At 38.5% G+C, this 15,308-nt stretch overlaps 3 protein-coding genes across 4 annotated transcripts in view; 1 reads left to right on the top strand and 2 right to left on the bottom strand.

Moving 5' to 3' along the window:
* LOC108890803 (reactive oxygen species modulator 1-like) overlaps positions 1-1,277 on the top strand; it is a 29,118-nt gene extending 27,841 nt beyond the window's left edge. The window contains 4 exon segments of the mRNA XM_051074267.1: positions 224-354; positions 1,016-1,023; positions 1,026-1,052; positions 1,055-1,277. Coding sequence (XP_050930224.1) covers positions 224-354; positions 1,016-1,023; positions 1,026-1,052; positions 1,055-1,122 — 234 coding nt within the window. The 3' untranslated portion in view covers positions 1,123-1,277.
* Positions 1-9,444, bottom strand: part of ergic3 (ERGIC and golgi 3) — a 43,027-nt gene extending 33,583 nt beyond the window's left edge. The window contains exons 1-10 of one of the 2 annotated variants that reach the window (XM_051074263.1): positions 9,255-9,444; positions 7,907-7,977; positions 6,974-7,061; positions 6,760-6,879; positions 6,307-6,403; positions 6,037-6,202; positions 5,482-5,539; positions 3,750-3,764; positions 2,048-2,079; positions 1,535-1,631 (exon numbers count right to left, since the gene is read on the bottom strand). In XM_051074263.1, coding sequence (XP_050930220.1) covers positions 1,535-1,631; positions 2,048-2,079; positions 3,750-3,764; positions 5,482-5,539; positions 6,037-6,202; positions 6,307-6,403; positions 6,760-6,879; positions 6,974-7,061; positions 7,907-7,977; positions 9,255-9,342 — 832 coding nt within the window. In that variant the 5' untranslated portion in view covers positions 9,343-9,444. The remainder of the gene's footprint in view (positions 1-1,534; positions 1,632-2,047; positions 2,080-3,749; positions 3,765-5,481; positions 5,540-6,036; positions 6,203-6,306; positions 6,404-6,759; positions 6,880-6,973; positions 7,062-7,906; positions 7,978-9,254) is intronic. The other variant, XM_051074264.1, reaches the window with a different exon arrangement.
* Positions 9,445-10,372: 928 nt separating this feature from the next.
* On the bottom strand, positions 10,373-15,225 carry LOC108890802 (homeobox expressed in ES cells 1). The gene is made up of 5 exons (XM_018687816.2): positions 15,075-15,225; positions 13,123-13,215; positions 11,990-12,135; positions 11,798-11,899; positions 10,373-11,020 (listed from the first exon to the last, which is right to left on the bottom strand). Exons 1-5 carry the CDS (start codon positions 15,166-15,168, stop codon positions 10,805-10,807), a joined length of 651 nt encoding a protein of 216 aa, XP_018543332.2. The 5' UTR covers positions 15,169-15,225; the 3' UTR covers positions 10,373-10,804.
* Positions 15,226-15,308: the final 83 nt, after the last annotated feature.

Raw genomic sequence — 15,308 nt, 5'->3', positions numbered from 1 at the left:
GTATCCAACCTAAGTCTGTTGTCATGTCAGCTCAAGTTATGCTGTAGCAGAACATGCTCCTAAAAGTTACAGTCACCCCAAACTAGAGGTGCAACAGTTTATCAGTCATTAAGTCGAATTTTGTTTCTGCAGTTAGATCAAACTGTACATTTCACTGAACACAGAACAGTATCAGTCTGCTGCCTCATCTCTAACCTGTCCTCTGTTGCTCTGTCCTCTCCAGATGCCAGTGGCTGTAGGTCCGTATGGCCAGACCCAGCCCAGCTGTTTTGACCGGGTCAAGATGGGCTTCATGATGGGGTTTGCAGTAGGAATGGCTGCTGGTGCCATGTTTGGCACTTTCTCCTGTCTCAGGTAACTCTGAGCTAACTGACCTAAACTACTCTGCTTTTATAGAAACAACAACTGTACATGATGATGAAACTGAAAATTGGACTTGTTTTCCATTAAGACCATCTGCTGTGGCTCAGGAGCCAGTGTGAGCCAAACAATGCTCAGAAAATGAACCAGTTACATTCAAACATTCTGAATAGAAAATTGACCTGTTGTTATACACAGGAGAAATAATCCCCCACTCCCCCACAAACATTCTTCAGGCACTCTTTGGCAGAGCATGGAGAAAAGTTATATTAAATATTCATGGAATATGTCACAAACACCTTAATTTTCCCTGGACTAGGTTATTATTCTCCATCTATTTGATGCAAACTGACCCTATCCCTTCCACAGATTCAATCATAGCACTCGGGTTTAGATGAGGTGAATTTTTTTTAAACATGTCCATGATGCCCTTGGATGTAAAGTTAGGAATCCATCAGTATCACTGTCTTAAGAAGTGTACCTAACGGATTTTTAGGCCTTGAACTGTTGGTGGGTTTCCTGCAGAATAGACTGAAATTCAAACTAGAATTCTTATCACTAGTTCAAGGAATGAAATATGAAAGGATAAATGTCATGTCTGCATGCTGAAGTACAGATCACATAAAAACTGAAACTGTCTCTTTGTGTAATCCAGGATCGGCATGCGGGCAGGGAGCTGATGGGAGGAGTAGGAAGACCATGATGCAGAGCGGGGGAACGTTTGGCACGTTTATGGCCATCGGTATGGGCATCCGCTGCTGAGAGGACAAGGAACGACCTCCTCCACCTCCACACAGTTTATACAGCTATGGGACTTTTCAATAAACCACCTCCACCGCTCTCTGTCCGCTCGATGCTGTCACACTCTCAACCTTCAGTCTAGTTTTGTCAATAAAAGTTCATATTTGTCAAACGTGTTTTTCAGAGTGTACGTGTTATAATTCCTGAGACTGCCAACATCCTGCTCAGAGCGACAGGCCCGAAACAGCAGATTCCACCTGAAGACGCAGCACATTTTTTTTTTATCCACTTAGTTTGTCTAATTCTGCATCAGCATGAACATCAGCTTTTTGGTTTTACATAAAGGAGGAGAGAGCAGTGACTGAGTTGTGACTGATTGTGTTACTCCTGCCAACATCATACTGAAAAGAGTAAAAACCATTAAATTACTGACCTTGTGGTGCTGTGACATCTGTCCCATCCAGAGGGTTTACAATGCCAGGGTAATCTTTGCCAAACGACAGGTGTTTTATCAGATGGGTCATGTTTATCTGCAGAACGACAATTAGCAACAAGATTGCCCTCCATTAAAAATATATTTTGTTTTCTGAAAGATGATGGTAGTAAGACCATCATCTGAAGACTCGACTGAGTGGACTGTTCAAACACAAGACAGGTTTTATGTGACTGAACAGTTTGTCATCTCAAAAGTACTTTTCCTAAAATTATCACTGAGATATATGTAATGTGAATTATAGCACTATTATAGCTATATAACTATAGCATTACTATATATTGATTTTGAATATTACCTGTCGGTCAACTCAAGTTTTGGGTCATGAACTAAACAGACGAAGTAGCAAACAAAATAATCTTAAAATTCCAGTATATTTTTGAAAGTAATAAGTTGCAGAAATTTGAAACATACTCTAAAGATAAAGAAAACATTATCATGTGTTTTACTCACGTTGTCTAAGCCGAAACTCTGCAGGTCGTGTACTGCAAACAGATAAACACATCACATTACTTAACTTGTTAAATACAAATGTTTCAAACACACATTTAGTAAAGAGAAAGGAATGTGATCTGTCAGAAAATGTCAGTCATTATTTAGTTTGTGACTGATTCAGTCTGGTTAGTTCAGACATGAAAAGCAGCAGATAAAGCCAACAGTCACACACAAGTTCATATCAGAGTTTGTATTTATGTGTCACACCTCCTATTGTCCACAGGGTGCCAGGGGTCTGACCTTTGACCTCATTGGCCTTATAACTGCTTCCAATTCAAAAGTAAATCTTATTCTACTGTAAAGCTTCAGACCAATGTAAAAGGTTCAGGTAAAATAAGAGAATAAGAGAACAACGCAGAACTACACAATCCTGTGATGACCTCAGCATGCAGCAATTTAATATGAGGTGTCTTCCTGAGCAGTAACTAGCAGCAACTTTGTATGTATGTAAACTATGTGAGTGGGTGTTATTGTGAAGTCAGTTCTGTTTCACTGTGTTCTTTCTCTTCCCACTGTATCTAAAATCTAATTGGCTGACTGACCAGACTTGACCCAAAAAAATCAAAAATGTTTGTAAAAAATTGAAAAAACAACAACAGACAAATAACTAAAAACTTAAAGAATTCAGATGTTGTGCATCTGATGTAAATTAAAGCTCCCATCCTGCTGAGGATGTTGGATTTGGAATGATTTGCCAATTTAACACCTTCACTGGCCTGTTTGTTAACCTGTGGGAAAGTACTGCAAGTACACAATAAGAGAGTGACAGTTACTTTCACAAAGAAAGACAAGCAGCAGTCCAAGAGTCACGTCAGGTTAAAACTTAAGTCAGTAAAAATGAATAATATGAACCCTCCAACTGAGACACAATGGATTTAGTTGTGGTGTCAGTACAGTCAGTGGTAGGTTCACACCAGATGGAAAAGAAAGCAGAGGTTAAGAGAAGGAGCAGAGTGACCAGGGAAGTGTGGAGGTGCCTCCTGGATAATAAACACTGGTCAACAACATGACATTTCAAACAGCTGACATTTGTGATTGCGACTACATTTGCATATTTGCATTATGGTAATGCAAAGTAAGCTGCTCTTGCCCTTGAGGCTGTTGCAGTTTTTCCTAAATCACATGTGTCACTGTTTAGTAATATTTAAATATGGACAGCTAAGAAAAAGAAGAAGAAACCACAAGGCTGACAACAGAATTAACAACAGTGTTTTCCTCGTAACGACTAACATAGCCTTGAGTTTCATGCAGAGAGGAGGAGCAGACTACAGAGGTGTGGTAAGCTCAGCTCTTTCTAACTACACACTGCCAGATTGTTTTCTTTCTCCCTCTGGAGCCACAGAAGACTTCATATAATTTTTCTCACAAACACACTTGTACTCCCCAACACCTGTAAACAGGCTTTGAAATGTAAAATTCAGTTCACCTCTGAAATTAAGTCCCATATCTGTTTTTAGCAGCAGAAATGCCTGCTATCTTAAAAACATTTCCATTTCATACATAGCAAAGTAAGCTGTATGCTTGTCACAATATAAGCTACACTATAAGTAGTTGTGTACTTGCAGTACTTCCCCATATATCAATAAACAGGCTACTACACTGGAGTAAGACTATTCATTAAAATCAATAAAAAAAAATCTGCAAAGGAAGATGGACTTACTTTCCACAGCGTGCACTGCAGAAAGAAGAGAGAAGAGTCACTATAATGACGCAGGCAGACAACAAACCATGTTATGTTAATGTGTGTGAGGGGCTGCACAACTCTGACAAAAGGTTTTCTATATTTTACATGCTCTATATTTTTACAAATAAAATTCTATTAACACATGAACAGTGATGCACGAGGACACTACAAAATAAAAACTTACCTCAGGGGAAAATGAGGTTTTTGTGATCATGATTTGGTTGGTTTCAAAGTATTAAAAGCTTAACTCCGATGTACAGGTTGATTTATAAACCCAACAGCAGAAAATCTCATCAAGGAGGATTACATTTTTTTATGCACAAAAAAAAGTTTGGAGCCTTTTGTGATTCATAAAATAATCTGTATGACTTCTGTCAGAGAGATCATGCAGCCCCAAACACATGAAGCAGTGTTTGACACTCCAAGGGGAAAGGGGGTTTGACACCTGATTGAGACCAAATCCTCAGCATATGTGATTCTTGTCTCTTGTTTCTGCTGCTAAGCATCCAGGTATCACATTAAACAAAATAAATTCATATGCATCCAATTCCATTTGCATCAACTGATCTCACATCACACAGCCAGATGTCAGAGGGTAGTGTGGTGTTCAGGGTAGGAAACTCACAGCCAAAGTGAAAACTTAAGCAGCTTTCACTGTTTTACAAACCAAATAAAGTTTTACCACAGCACAGGATTTTCAACTGATGCTTGGTTTAAATTTTTGGCCATTTTTTTCTGTTTAAGTATCTGACTACTGTTTTGTTCAGATAAGTACCAGCTTAGAAATTGTGGCATTTTTCTGGCTGAAGCAGCTGTGAGAGAAGATTTCTTTAAGCATGTTATAGCTGGCTGCTGTTAATTTCCTGCTCTGGTTTAATGAACAGATGATTAGCAGGCAGGCAAAACACAACAGTCCAGTCCAGATAAAACAAAGACACATAATGATGGCAGAGCAAGAACCAGCAGCAGCGGTGATGGGAAGAAACAACGAAATGAAGGAAAAATTTAGACAAATGCAGAGAAAAGGCAAAGGTGAGGTTTTTAGGGTCCAACTAACACAGTAGCAGGAAATAATGTCCTTTTGGATTTAAAAAATCTGCCAGTCAGAGCAGAAAGAAGAATTTAAGCAGTAAAGGATTTCACAACTAACTTCAGTTGAATGAAACATGTTGCAACATTACTGTTAACTTTGAGCTTTACGACTCAATCAATCCAGACATTAGCATCAGATCTTATATGAGCCTAAATATGTACAGGCCAGTTAATAATAAGGTTGCTGTAGACTGAGGGTGTGAGAATGTGTCTAACAACAGCAGCCCTGAGTTATGATTAATGATGGTTTGTTAATGGCTGTGGTGGATGGTTCTACGTAGAGCGCTGATTATATGGACAGATAAACAGATACCAATCAAAAGTTTCTGAACACCCTTTATATTCACTGCAAATTTAATTTAAAAATATTAGTTGGGAAAAGGTAAGAGTGAGCTAAGAATAGATTTTTATTAAAAAATGTCAAACATAAGAGGAGAGTCAAATTTAAGATGGATTTATACAGTGAAGTAATATATAGACACAAAAAGAGCAGGAATTGTGATTGGTCAGGATGGGCGGCTAATATTTCTGATGCTGCACCACAGAAGACTGACACCGGGTGTTAAGAAATCTTTGAATAGTTGTATGAGCTGAGTGAATGGATGGCCGATCTTACCATGGACATGAGACTGCTGGAAACTTTTTCCCGGGGCAAAGTGGAAATTTCCTGCCACCTGCAGCGCAAAAAGGAGAGTTAACGAAAACATGATGCCATGAGTTTAAAGGCCATTGTCAGAAAAAAGATAACAATATTGCACGAATAAAAGTAATGAGAGAAGGTTGCTGTATTTTAAGATCAGTGCTGTCTGTTATAAAGCATTTCCTAATGATCCATATGTATTGCACAGTTTCTGCTTCTCCTGGCAAAAGACTTGTGTTTGTGTTTGGACTGCAGTCACTTTCCTACGACCTGTTTACAGATCAATCTGTGTCTCCAGGCACCTTCATGTTCCTCGTGGCTTTAGTGATTTCACTCACCAATATACTTCTTGTATTGTTATGGCTTTTTTCTTTAAATTAAGTTCCTCTGAACATTAAACCTGAGGAAAGACATGTTTTTACAAACCCTGCTGAATGTCCTCCTGACTGAGACAAGGCTGCTGTTCTTAGAAAAACTGACACCTCTGAGACTCTACTAATAAAAATAAATCACATATGATAGCGGTAATACCTTGTTGACCTCCAGGAAGCCATAAACCTGGCAGCCTTCATTCTTCTGCTCCTGCATCTTCTGTGTGAAGCCCTCCCTCTTACACTGCTCGATGGTGTCAGCACTTTTAAACGCCCAGCCTCGCCGCCGGTAGGCCTCCCGCACATCATCACAGGTGTTACAACATCTGCACACGCACACCAGGCACAAACAAGGCAGGTAAATACAGCGTTATAGAGACAACACAAAGACAGAAAACAAGAGAGCAGTGAGTGCGTGTTGGCAAATTACTTGAGGTCGTCAGTCTCGGCTCCGTAGCAGCTCTCACATCTGTTTGGGTCCAGTGTACTGGGGTCAAACACTTCACCATCATCAGCTTTACCAAGTTCTAGGCAACAAAACACAATAACATCATCATCATCATCATCATGATTATCATCCAACAAACTTAATTTATTTGGACTCTGGAGTCTATAATTTCCCAGTGCAAAAAAAAGGGTTGCCCAGAAAAAAGCTTGGTTTATCTGTCATCTCACTGTGTTGGCAAATCAAATGTGTGCTCCCACACATTCCAGTTAGAAAACCTTGCAGTTTGCTAGTTTGTAGCTTTTAACACCAGTTAGCACTCAAACTGGCCTTCCTGGATCATATTTCCTCTACTCATAGGCATCTTTTTTTTATTTTGGCCTGAGCGTCTGCTAAAAACTGTTGAACGGTTTCAGGAGGTTGAAAGTCAAGGCTTACCGTGTTTCTCTGCCTCCATAGTGACAGGTTTGAGGTCTTTATCCAGCCGCTGTTTCAACAGATTGTGTTCAACGTCCAATTGCTGCTCCCCGGCCACATCCATCGCATCTATACTGAGATCTGAGGGAGCAAAAAAACACAAATAGAGGAAGGCAGAGGGTTAATGTGTCATCTTTAATATGTTCACCAGCAAGTTACCAGCAGTGCTACTCACAGGCGCAGGGCATGTGTGGGAAAATGACGTCGATGTTGATTTTGAGTTTGTCTCCTCGCGATGTGTCGACGTACAGCTCAGGGTGGACCTGCAGCAAACAAACAGCACAGACAGATTTCCATTCAGTCAAAACACAAACATGTCACTGACACTGATGCATAGAACAATTCACTGAATATATCTGAGATATTAGGGAACAAAGCATCACCCCTTCAGTAACTTTTTTGGGGGGGTTTTGCATCAAAGCCACAGGAATTTAAGCCTCATTTACTTTTTGCAGACTGTAAAAAACACCAGAAACATACACCTGGACTACATTCCCACTGGAAGAGAAGTCAATATCAGCTCTGTGTCCTTGAGTTACTTTACTGGAGTTCACAAAGTGTTAAAATGTCTGGTCACTAGTTCCATTATCTGAAGAATATAAAACTATTCAGTGGAAAATACGTTGATAATGTGAATCTAAACTGTTCATACTTGTTATTAGGATTAAAACTATGAGCAACACAGTGATAAATTATTCCACAGTCATGAAGTCATGTTCATCATTTGTGTGATCAGACTCATCAGACCGGTCAGACAGGAAAGATCCCTGAGGGCTGAGCGAAGGTTTATGTTAACATTAGGCAGCCTTTATATTACTATCATTATTAATTAATTTTGGATAATTTACTAATCTGTGCCTTTTGTCCTTGTTAACAACAGCATCTTCATTTCACTGAGCACTTCTGGGACTTCTCGTCTAGGTTAGCCTGACAGTTAAACTTCATAAGAAGTCCAAAAAAGACAAGGCGAGTATTTATATACCACCTTATCATACACACAGCTTTAAATGTTATTCAAAAATAACATTTAATAAAAGTACAGGCAAATTTAACAAGATAAATAAATCACGTTCACCTACAGCACATCAGATAATGAGGATGAACTTACCTCTTTTGTGAGATAGTACTGCAGCTCAGAGACAAACAGGATTAGCATGATGACACCGCTGATGATAGTCACTGCAGAGACAGAGAGAGAGAGTGTGTCTGTTAGAAATCAGTTCTTTTAATCCTGGGTCAGATGACTTGTGCTGCACAGATAAACTTGCCTTATTTTACACATTATTTTTTGTTTGTTTACTCATTTAATCTAGAAAATGTCAAAAATGATAAAGAAAAAAAGTTTATCACAACTTTAAAAGGCCAAATGCCTTAAGAAGTTGTTACTGTATAATTGCTATTATTATTTTCTGCTGACCAGCTTTATAGGGAGAAAATACATAAAAGAACAATATTTTATTTTTCATTGCATTATATTACTAATACCAGTCTAAAATAATAATAGATGATAAAATGAGTCGTTAGCTGCAGCTTTAGTATCTTGTAGTTATTATTCATATCATACCCATATACCATACATATAGTTCACCCATCATGGCTGCTGGAGTTGCACTAATATATACTGTATACAACCCTTCTAATGTCAGCTCTCCAGTTTTTTAAATTTCTTATAGGGATGCAACTAACTTGTTTTCATTATCAATTAGTCTGCTAATAACTTATTCAATTAATGATTTCATCTATAAACTGACAGTAATTAGTGAAAACTGCTCCTCATATGTTCATGACATCTTCAGATATCTTGATTTGTCTGATCTACAGTCTAAAACCTAAAGATATTCAATTTACTCTTATATATGACAAAAAAAGAATAAAACCATCAAATCCTCACATTGCAGAAGCTAGACACAGCACATATTTCATAGTTTAGCATGAAAAATGACTAATACAATTACTCTATTATGAAAATAGTTCATTTTTTGTCGGTTAATTGACAAGTCCTTGCAGCTCTGACTGTCTCTGTGCTGCTGTAACATGTGAATTTCCCCTGGGATCAATAAAGTCTCTTCTTATCCTAAATACAAGCGTTCAAGCAAATGAGCTAGAACATGCTAAATCTGTAGTATTATCATTTGAGGAGAATGTGCGGAGGCAAAAGGAAAGTTTCTTGTATAAACGTATGTTAATGTTTCTAAATATATTTTCATTTTTAGTGTTAATGTTGCTTTGTAGCTGAATTGTAAATGTTTAAAGCGTCTGTTCCGCTGCTGTTCACGTTTGCTCGGCGTTATAAAGATAAATTCAAGACTTGGAGTTGATGTCTTTGATATATGGATAATTAAATAAAAATGAAACCTTAAAAATGAATCAGTTAGCCTTGTTGTTAGCCGCAGCAGCTAACAGCCTGTGTGTCTGAATGGCTGCTGCTGCTCTCTGATAAATTAAAAGCCTCTCACCGGTCGCTCCGCCCCACGTCTTCACTCGGAAATCCTCCAGAGTTTTGGGATAAGCGTCAAACTGTTTCAGTTTATTCAACGTGTCCATTTTGCAGAGCAGAAAACCACTGAACACAAATGTTACCGACAGATTCCTGCACTCCAGACACACATCAGTCCTCCGCTTTCACTTCCGGGACAAACGTGGGGCACGGCTGGACCAATCAGAGGCGGCCGCGTAAATTTCTCTCTCTTTTTATTTATTTATTTATTTTTTATTTTATTTCACATGTATGCATTTATTTATTTTGGTATATGTTTATTTGAGCTACTTGTTTGTTTAAACACTTACTTGGATACTTAATGATATTTTTATTATCTTATTTTTTCATGGTTTTATTTTTATTTTGAAATATACCACCAGTACTGTACATCAGAAAAAAACGGCCAATCTATTTTCCAAACAGAAGTACCCAATCCCACCTAAACACAGAAACTGGAGAGGTCATTCCAAATAATTTGTTGGACATATAGTGAGAAAGAAAGAAAGAAAAAACAGAGACAAAACAAACCTTAAATATACATTTCACATATACATTTATGAAAGAAATATACCTGCCTCACTGCAGGAAGTATTTTACTGACCCCATGTGACCTCTGACATGCAGCAACTTGAAAGGAATCTCCTCAGGTGTCTTTCCTGTCATTATCACTGTCTGGTTCCACTTCTTCAGCAATTACAGAGAGCACTTTTCAGTCCCCTAAAATATAAAGTTTTGGACAGAAAACAAAATGCACGAAATATGACATTCATCTGGAGCGGCTGCAGATTACTATTACTATTTGTCAAATAGAGTGTCTCTTTCCCAAACACATCAGCTGTGGCTATTTTATTCCCCATATTCCAGTAACATCCTGTAATATTTAGAACCTCAAAATTTTTACTTAACTCATCTGCAGGTTTAATACAGTATACATCTCTAAAGACTGTTTATCAGTGCTTAGCTTTGGATTGAACCAAATACTGAAGCTAGAAATTGCACTGAAAATGTAACTTTCCCCCAGGTTACTGGTATTTTTTTTAAAAACCTTAACTGACACATCTTAAAGACATACTGAAGTCATGCAGGGAACAGACACAAGATTCAAATACTTTTATTTAGTTATTAGACTTTGTACAGATTAGAAAAACAGAAACCTATTCACATAATAAGACACTATAATATAACGAGGCAGATCCAGAACAGACCTCGTCATAACAAAGTCTGATCTCCAAACCAAATCTTCAGGACAACAGACTTTCATACCTCCGCTATATTACTGACAATCAGAGGGATCCAGTTTAGTGTTAAAGCCAAAAACAAGCACTGTTACATGAGGTTTTATGAGCAAATGAGACCTTCATTTATCAGCAGTTATTTGTACATTTGTCCTTTTGTACAACATTTGGAAGGAAGGCAGAAGAAAGAAAGAGGATGGGAGAAACCGATTATATACAGACAACAGTCGTGCACAAGATGAGAAATAGGTTGAATGGTGAAAGAGGCAAGCCCTCAAGTCCTTCATCAGCATCACTCCTCCTCCTCCTCCTCCTCCTCCACCTGCAGCTGGAGACGAGAGGTGAGCCGCTGGCTGAGCTCCGGGTCATCTCGTACGTTCCAATTGGCCTTCAGTTGACCTATGACCTGGTGTCTGACCCTGAGGTCAGACACGGCCGTCTGGACCAGCTTCAGGCGGGTTTCTCTGAGGGAACGCCTCAGCTTGGCTCGCCGGTTCTGAAACCAGATCTGAGACAAAGAGAGAGGAAAATTCATTTGGCAGAAATATCAGCAGAGGAGATGCTAGCCATAAAGTTTTCATGAAGGATATTTCTCTCTTATCTTCTTTCTTTTTTATTTTTATATACTTTGCTATATACTTTTACATACTCTTTGTTCTTTGATTGGTGATATTTGTTATTCAACTGATTTTTTTTAGCATTCATGTACACATTTAAATTCAATATTCACTCTCCTTTATCTCTGTTTTAGGGAAATATTTGGCTCTTTAGCTGCTAAATGCTCCACTATGTTCACCAGCTGAAGTTGAAGTTGTTAAACAATGAGCTGAAACTCACTATATAAAGCTGAGGGAAGCTGCAGATACAGCTGATAATCCTCTGTGGGCTCACCACCTTTCACATTACCACAGTGTTTCCACAATACATTACTATAAAAATGTGATAAAGTAAACTGTATAACTTTAACTGAATGGCAGCCAGTGTGGCCACAGGAGGAATACAAGGGGGCAAAGTGAATTTTCATTAATTTGTCTTTAAGTTAATTTGCCTCAGGTCATCATTAAGTGACCTGAGAGTGAATGACGAGGGACTACAAGCATGAAACAACAAACACAAGTCCTGGCAGTATGGCATGTATTTTGGCTAGAAATACTCTACATGTTATGGGCATAATAATCTACACATTTTCTCCCAAATCAGCGGGACATATTTGGAAATTTGGGGATTTCCACAGAGCAGCAGAGCTATCTTCATTTCAGAATAAAATGATAGAGTTAATCTGAACCTGGATTCTGTCCTCGTCCAGGTCGAGCCTCCCTGCCAGCTGTTCCCTCAGCTGGATACCTGGATAACAGTTCACCTGAAACACCGTCTCCAGGACATTCACCTGCAGGACACACACACATGCACACAGAGGAAGTCAGAGATTAAAAGACAAAAGACAAAGGCTCTATTAGCTGATTGATCATGTGATTACCTGGCTGTTGGTGAAGGCAGTGCGTGGTCTGCGTCCAACATACCAGCTTGATGTTGGCCTGTGAGAGTTGATCTGCTGAGGATGATGGTGGTGCTGTTGTTTGGAGCAGAGACTGTTTCCTCTGTTCTCCTTCTCTGCTCCGATCTCTGGATTAATGACAAAATAAAAAACAAAAGAAATTAAACACCTTTTCTAACTGAAATACAAGAAATAATTCACTTACACAACATTGAACTGAATTAAAGGACTTTTACAGACTTTGGACAAAGAGATTAGGGCTTAAATTCGCCTTGACAATCTATTTAACAGTGGTTAGTTTAATATCTATAGAAAACATAAAACATTTTGAGTGATAATAAAAACAAAATGCCTATTTTATGCTTCACCTGTTTTGTTCATGCAACACTGGGATTTAAGTTCTATTAGTTTTTGTTTGGTTTATAATTCACCAAAACTAATTTAGCCAAACAAGAACAAGAACAATACCCCAAATAATTAATAAAGAAACCAGAGAAACTAAATGAAAGTTCATTAAGAGGGTTACTTTTCAACTGTCAAAACATTTTCTTTAAATTAAGGATTTGAATAAAACGGGTCTCAAAGCTGAATCTTTAACAGCCATGGGTTGATTTAAAGATGAGTTGTAGCTGTGTCAATGTCAAAAACCAACAGTTTAATTTCAACATTTTCAGGCAAAATAAAACAAAAAAAAGCAAAAAAAGGGAGGGAAAACTGAAAATGAAAGATTGTAAATGAATGTACCAAATAGCAGCCAATTAAGAGAAAGATGGAAATTAACTACTTCCCAAAAAGCAACCTTTCCTCTCAAAAGAGCCTCTTTCATCATCTGATACAGGTATATGTTAAAAAAAGTGGTAACGTTATCAATAATAATCTTATAATACCTCAACTGTGATTTCCCATTTTAGTTCACTGTCAACTACAGCACATTCTTATAGGTGAGACAAAAAACACTGGATTGAAATGGCACTTCTTGCAAATACATGATAATAATGGGTCAGTTCTATTTCCATTTCCAGATGCACACAAGTCATATTACAGACCCGTTGCTCTTTAACTCTTCACTTGACTTGTACAGAAAAGGTTCTAAATCAAAAACTTTTTCTCCTCACCTGCCCACGGTCGGTGGAGTTTCAGGCAGTTTCCAGGTCTTTCCAGCTCCAAACCCAGAATCCGATCGATGGAAAATGGTGGCCTGCTCTCTGCTGTCACAGGAGCCAGAGTGGATGCCATAACGACTGATCTGACTAACTGATCAACAAACAGCCCTGAGAGCTGTTTACCAAACTGCTGACAACAACCAAAACAAATTATTCTGATTTCACAGTGGGAAAAAAAAACAGCTCCACAGGTTGATTTGCTTTTAGTGAAAATCTCACAGGTCCTTAACTTTGGGTCTGTGGTATGAAATAAAGTGAGAGGTGAATGGATGGTTTAGTCTGAGGAACATGTGAAGCAGCAGGAAGACAAACTGCTGACGGCTTGTTTAAATGGGAGTGGAGGATTTACACTGGCCACCAATTAGAATTAAGAAGTGGTTTTCCATGTGAATGAGATTCCCTGAGGTTCCATACAGCAGCTAATCTCTGCTGAGTGTGTGTGTCTGTTGTTACTTAAAGATAGCATATTTACATTTTTAGTTTACACAGTTTCACAATCAAACTCTGCAAAAAGAGAGAGTAATTACAAAGTTTTAAAGAAACAAAAACACTTCACCCTAATGCATTTGTACGTATGTGTGATTGTATGAGAGTGTGTGTCTGTGTCTGCGTTTTCCCTCAGGTGATATTCTGCGTGAGTGTGTGTGTGTGAGATTAGGATGAGGAGCCTTTTTTAAAAACTGCCACCATGACGCAAACACAAAACAGAATCTCCTCCTTTTCTTCTAAATTACCAAAGTAGAAAATCTGTTTAGTTTTCACACTAAAAATGCGTCCATCCTCCTGCTACAACTCTGTGACTGAGTTTAAACTAATAATAATGATAATGATAATGATGGCAATAATAATGATCCACTGAGATCCGCTAATGCTATTAGCCTAATCTGTGTGTGTTGTGATGCAGATGAAGCTCGTCGCGTCTGAATGCAGGTTGAAGCAGCAGGGAGGAAAACCTTTTCAGAACCAGATTAGCTCCTAATGAAGGCCTGTAGCAGCTTTAAACCAACAGCACACTTGTTTATTTAACCCTCAGTGAAAGGAAGGGTGGATGTAAGGATGTGATGACTGGAGGCACAGAGGAAGGGCTCCTAAACCCTGCCTCTGTGTGACTGTGGAGTACAGTTGAAGGAACAGCTGATCAGTTTAGGAAATGCACTTATTACTAAACTGGAGCAAGAGAGTGATTAGCTTAGCTTAGCATAAAGTCTGGAAGAAGAGGGAAACCTCAGTGTAACAAGAAGACTTCAGGAAGTTGAGCACGGTCACTGCGCCTGTTTGCTCTGTTGTTTGCCAAGAAATAGTTCAAGCATGTAACTTCCCCTAAAACCACAAACTGTCATTTCTACATTGTTATTTATGTAGAAGGTAAATCAGCAGGATACTGTATATGAATATCTCTGTTTCCATGGTAGTGGTGGGCTCTACAGCTTCCAGTCCTTATATTAAGACTTAATGACTTTAATGTTGACAGCATTATTTCATAGGACATATTATCAGCACAGCGATGTATGTTTAGCATAAATAAAAAGTTTTCTGCCTTGTAATGATCGAAACCATAATTCATTTTAGTCTGCTGCTTCTATAAGCGTCGGAAAACAGATGGATGAGGAAAATAAGCTTGAAAGCTAATATCAAACTGTGGAAAGCCTTAAGGTGCTCATTATATTTAAATAGAAATCTGCAAGTAGAATTTTTTAATCGATAGCAGCCAAACAAAAAAGGTTAGTGCATCACAAACAACATAGGGTTCTTCTCTGGTGAACAATTAATGCAGTAGTAGAAATAGTGGAAGTGTAACTGACTGAAGTGAACTGATCTACAGAGTCTACTAAGATAATCCTTTATTTCCACAATGGGGAAATTTGCTGAGCAATATCATATAAACACTTTGGAATGGAACTCACCTCTGGTTGCAGTTATTGCATAGTTTAGCAGAAAAGGTGTGACAGAATTCAGCAGGGGAATCTGGGAGACTAAGACACTGCACTGCTGGGACATGACATCTTTAAAGGACCTGTTGTTCTGTCATGTAGCCACAGCTTCTGTAAAGATGATCTACAGAGATGATGGAGAGAAAGAGTATTAACCTTTACTGAGTGACTGACTTCATAACCTCACAACATGTGTGATTAATTCCA

This window comes from Lates calcarifer, linkage group LG12, assembly GCF_001640805.2.
Source record: "Lates calcarifer isolate ASB-BC8 linkage group LG12, TLL_Latcal_v3, whole genome shotgun sequence".
Taxonomy (NCBI): Eukaryota; Metazoa; Chordata; class Actinopteri; family Centropomidae; genus Lates; species Lates calcarifer.
The sequence above is the reverse complement of the archived record's forward strand: the minus strand, read 5'-3'. Positions and strand labels throughout refer to the sequence as shown.